The sequence below is a fragment of the Laccaria bicolor genome, genomic scaffold, assembly GCF_000143565.1.
Source record: "Laccaria bicolor S238N-H82 LACBIscaffold_28 genomic scaffold, whole genome shotgun sequence".
Lineage (NCBI taxonomy): Eukaryota > Fungi > Basidiomycota > Agaricomycetes > Agaricales > Hydnangiaceae > Laccaria > Laccaria bicolor.
In genome coordinates, this window is record NW_001889899.1 from 625,763 (window position 1) to 628,949 (window position 3,187).

The 3,187-nt window shown below is 45.9% G+C and overlaps 1 protein-coding gene across 1 annotated transcript; it reads left to right on the top strand.

Annotated features, from left to right (window-relative positions):
• Positions 1–1,911: 1,911 nt before the first annotated feature.
• On the top strand, positions 1,912–2,802 carry LACBIDRAFT_304683 (uncharacterized protein; the record flags this gene model as incomplete). The annotated part of the gene is made up of 3 exons (XM_001884897.1): positions 1,912–2,089; positions 2,160–2,686; positions 2,738–2,802. 2 exons carry the CDS (start codon positions 1,912–1,914, stop codon positions 2,681–2,683), a joined length of 702 nt encoding a protein of 233 aa, XP_001884932.1. The 3' UTR covers positions 2,684–2,686; positions 2,738–2,802.
• Between the last annotated feature and the right edge of the window lie 385 nt (positions 2,803–3,187).

Genomic DNA, 3,187 nt, shown 5'->3' on the forward strand with positions numbered 1-3,187 from the left:
CGAAACGGAGGCGACACATTGGGAACAAAAGGCAGCCTGTCAGCCATTTGGTATTGAGGGTGGGAGGGAGCAGACAGCTGGAGAAGGTAGGCATAGGCAGTTGAGAGCTACACCCTTGCAGAGGCCTGGCAAAACCAAGGTGCCTGACAAGCCGTGTAGTTTCTCAACTGCTGGAGAAACAAGCAGGTCGGCATTGATGTGTTGACATTGAAACATTGATGGTTCACATTGATGCTGTGGCTTTGTTTAGGTGTGTTGATAACTGCCACCATCCAAACATGTCAGTTGCATCGTTGCGTCTGTCCAAACACGGATGTGTCATTCCAAGTTCAACGTTCCTCATTGACATGTTTATATATTACTGTAAATTTCAAATACTTTTCAGAAGAGTATGGACAAATAAAACCACAGTAGTGATAAGTAACATGTGCTGCTACATACCTGTAATCGTTTAGCCTTTAATTCTGGAAGATTGGCTACATATCAAAAAAGCAGGGACAGGTCTGAACTGTCTCTTGGATGGGACTGGATCGTCTTTTTTCAGGTTCACCAATGTTTCTGTATGGTTTTCGCTGGCAACTCACGCATTTCTACGCTAAAATTGACCACCCAGTGGGGACCTTCTCAAGGCAAAAAAGACAATTCAAAGCTCCCACAGGACAGTTCAGTCCAGGGCACTGCAGGGTCTTTGTCACAATTACAGTCGTGGACAAGCAAAGCCCACTAATAAAAATGGAAATGTATTAATGGCTACCAAAGTGCCCAGAAAACGTGCAGATACGTTGAGGGAAGCTTCTGGCCAAATTTCAGCCAAGTCTCACAAGCTGTTTTGGAGAAAATGGCCATATACAGAAATAGACCCTAAAATTTTGGCCAGACACCAAAAAGTGCCAAGAAAAATATGAAAAATAGTGGAATCGCTTCCTTTCATGGAGAACAATCTGCCCATCAAATTTCGAAACAATTTATCAAGTGGTTCTTCTGGAACAAATTGCCAAACATTGACCCAAATTGGGCACTTAGTCACTTTTGATGTGACATCTATCACAGGACTAAGAAATTCCATCACACTAGGCTTTCTCAATGCAGGGAAACAACAGGGAAATCCCTTTCTGATAGAATCTTTGCCCTTTCTGAGTAGCTTCCAGCCGAAGCCCAGCACAGGTGACAACTTTCAATAATTTCTGGCCAGTTTCAACCTGTTTTTCTCCTTAAATGTTGCAGTTTTTTGGTCGAAATTTTTGGCCTGTGACGCCCCACTTCAGATCATCTTTTTCGCTGTTCGCAGCTTTACTTCCCAACCAAAACAAAAAAAAGTTGTTGTTCAGGATTTGTCGGAGTTTTCTAATTAGGCATCACAACTGGTTCTAACTTGTTGTGGATGTTCCTATCAAAATGGCCGTTATAAACAGAAACAACCAAAGAGTTTTTAGTCACAATTTTGGTCCCATCCAGGGTGACAACTGGTTGCAACAGAGCTTGTGACATGATTGTTGCATGATTGTAGCCAATTTTGGGCTAAAAAATAGAAAAATAGGCAACTTTCAACAGTTAGCACTGTTTAGAACGCCGATTCAATGCCGTCCCAATGTCAGGCTTGTCAGCTGGTTGTGACGAGAGAATTAAATCTCCGACAGGATTGGTTCAGGATGCCTACTAGAATTTGAATTGTGAGATCGGACTTCAATTTTTAGCAGGTTTGAAGCGGAACCACTTCCATGACATCGCACTAAAAGTCTGCTGGAGTCTGACATTTATTCTCCAGAGTCCAAGTTGAAGTTGAGTTGAAGCTTGGTTGAAGCGCCCCAAGTGAAGGTGGCGTTTGTCGATGAAGTGGTTGTTTACTTTGTCATATGAAGACAAACTTGCAACAATAGTAAACAATACTCCTTTCGTTCACTCCGCTGTTCAATGCTTGCGTGGAGGGCCGCCACAAGGCCAACAAGCTCTCTTAGCCGCAATTTCCAAGCCCCAAGGCGACGGATAATACACAACGCGTCCTTCAGCGCCAGGCCAGCCGGTTTAGCTTCAAAATTTTTCTTCAGGAAGGATGGAACTCCGAGGTCTAAAGTAAAAGGTCTGGTCATCGGTACGTGCATCGCATTGCTACTCGGCGGTTACTTAGAAGTTTCAAATTTGGGGGTAACTCGTGAATTTAGGTGCCGCAGCCTTTTCAACGCTCACGTTGATGTACGCCATGCTGGACTTGATCCACGAGTACGACCAAACGAACTACCTCTTAACGTGCCTCATCCACATCCAACGAGCCGACGGCGATTTTGGCGCTGTAGATCTTCTAGAGCCGTCCGCTGCCTTGTCATACTTCCGAGAACTCTGCTCTTCATTCACGGACGTTCCCCCAGACGTGATTGACAACTTTTTCCAGGATGTGACGCGTCTCGTTCGGTCTCAAGGGGAGCCTGCTGTCAAGGCGCATACAGTGCTGAGGGAGGTGTCGGAGAAGGTGCATGAGATTTTAGTGAAGAGCAAGGGTGCGGAGGCTTGGGATACTGCGGTTGATGTGATTCGGACTTTGGATGGGGCTATTATTGATTTGGCGGATTTGGTGGAGGAGGCGGTTGGAGAGGACGATGATGGAAAGTTTGTTATGTATCAGCGGATAAAGGAGCAGAAGGCAAAGGACCCGGGATCGAGGAGTAACGATTATGATATCATTGGATGAACGGTATGTTTGCTGTCATTGACGAAGGGCCGACGGTGCTAACTTGGAGGTTAGCTCTTTGCAACCTGTACAAAATTATATCTATCATAGATCCTAATCATTATTCTTGCATGTCGGACTAACATCTTGGTCGTCCCATCAAGACATCCAGCGGCGAACATACTGACTTACCTTTAACCCTGCCTATCCCTAGAGCAGCTCTATTTGCAACAAGGCGAGGGTTCACGAACACATTTCCGACACTGGGGCCAAGGCCAGTTCTTCTTCACACCGCGCCCGCCACCCAGTTCCACATCGAGGCGCTCGTCCATCAACACAGGAGACTGACTCCAACCGAAGTGTGCCTGCGCCCAATGATTACCGTAGTCAAGCCTGCACAACAAAGTTGGCAAGACGAGGGGGAATCCGCGATGTCGGTGTCGAACGTTGACGATGTGCCCAACACCGTTTTTGGATGGGAACCAAACAGAACAAAAATTCCCTTTTTTAGGTGTTGCGCCTCTC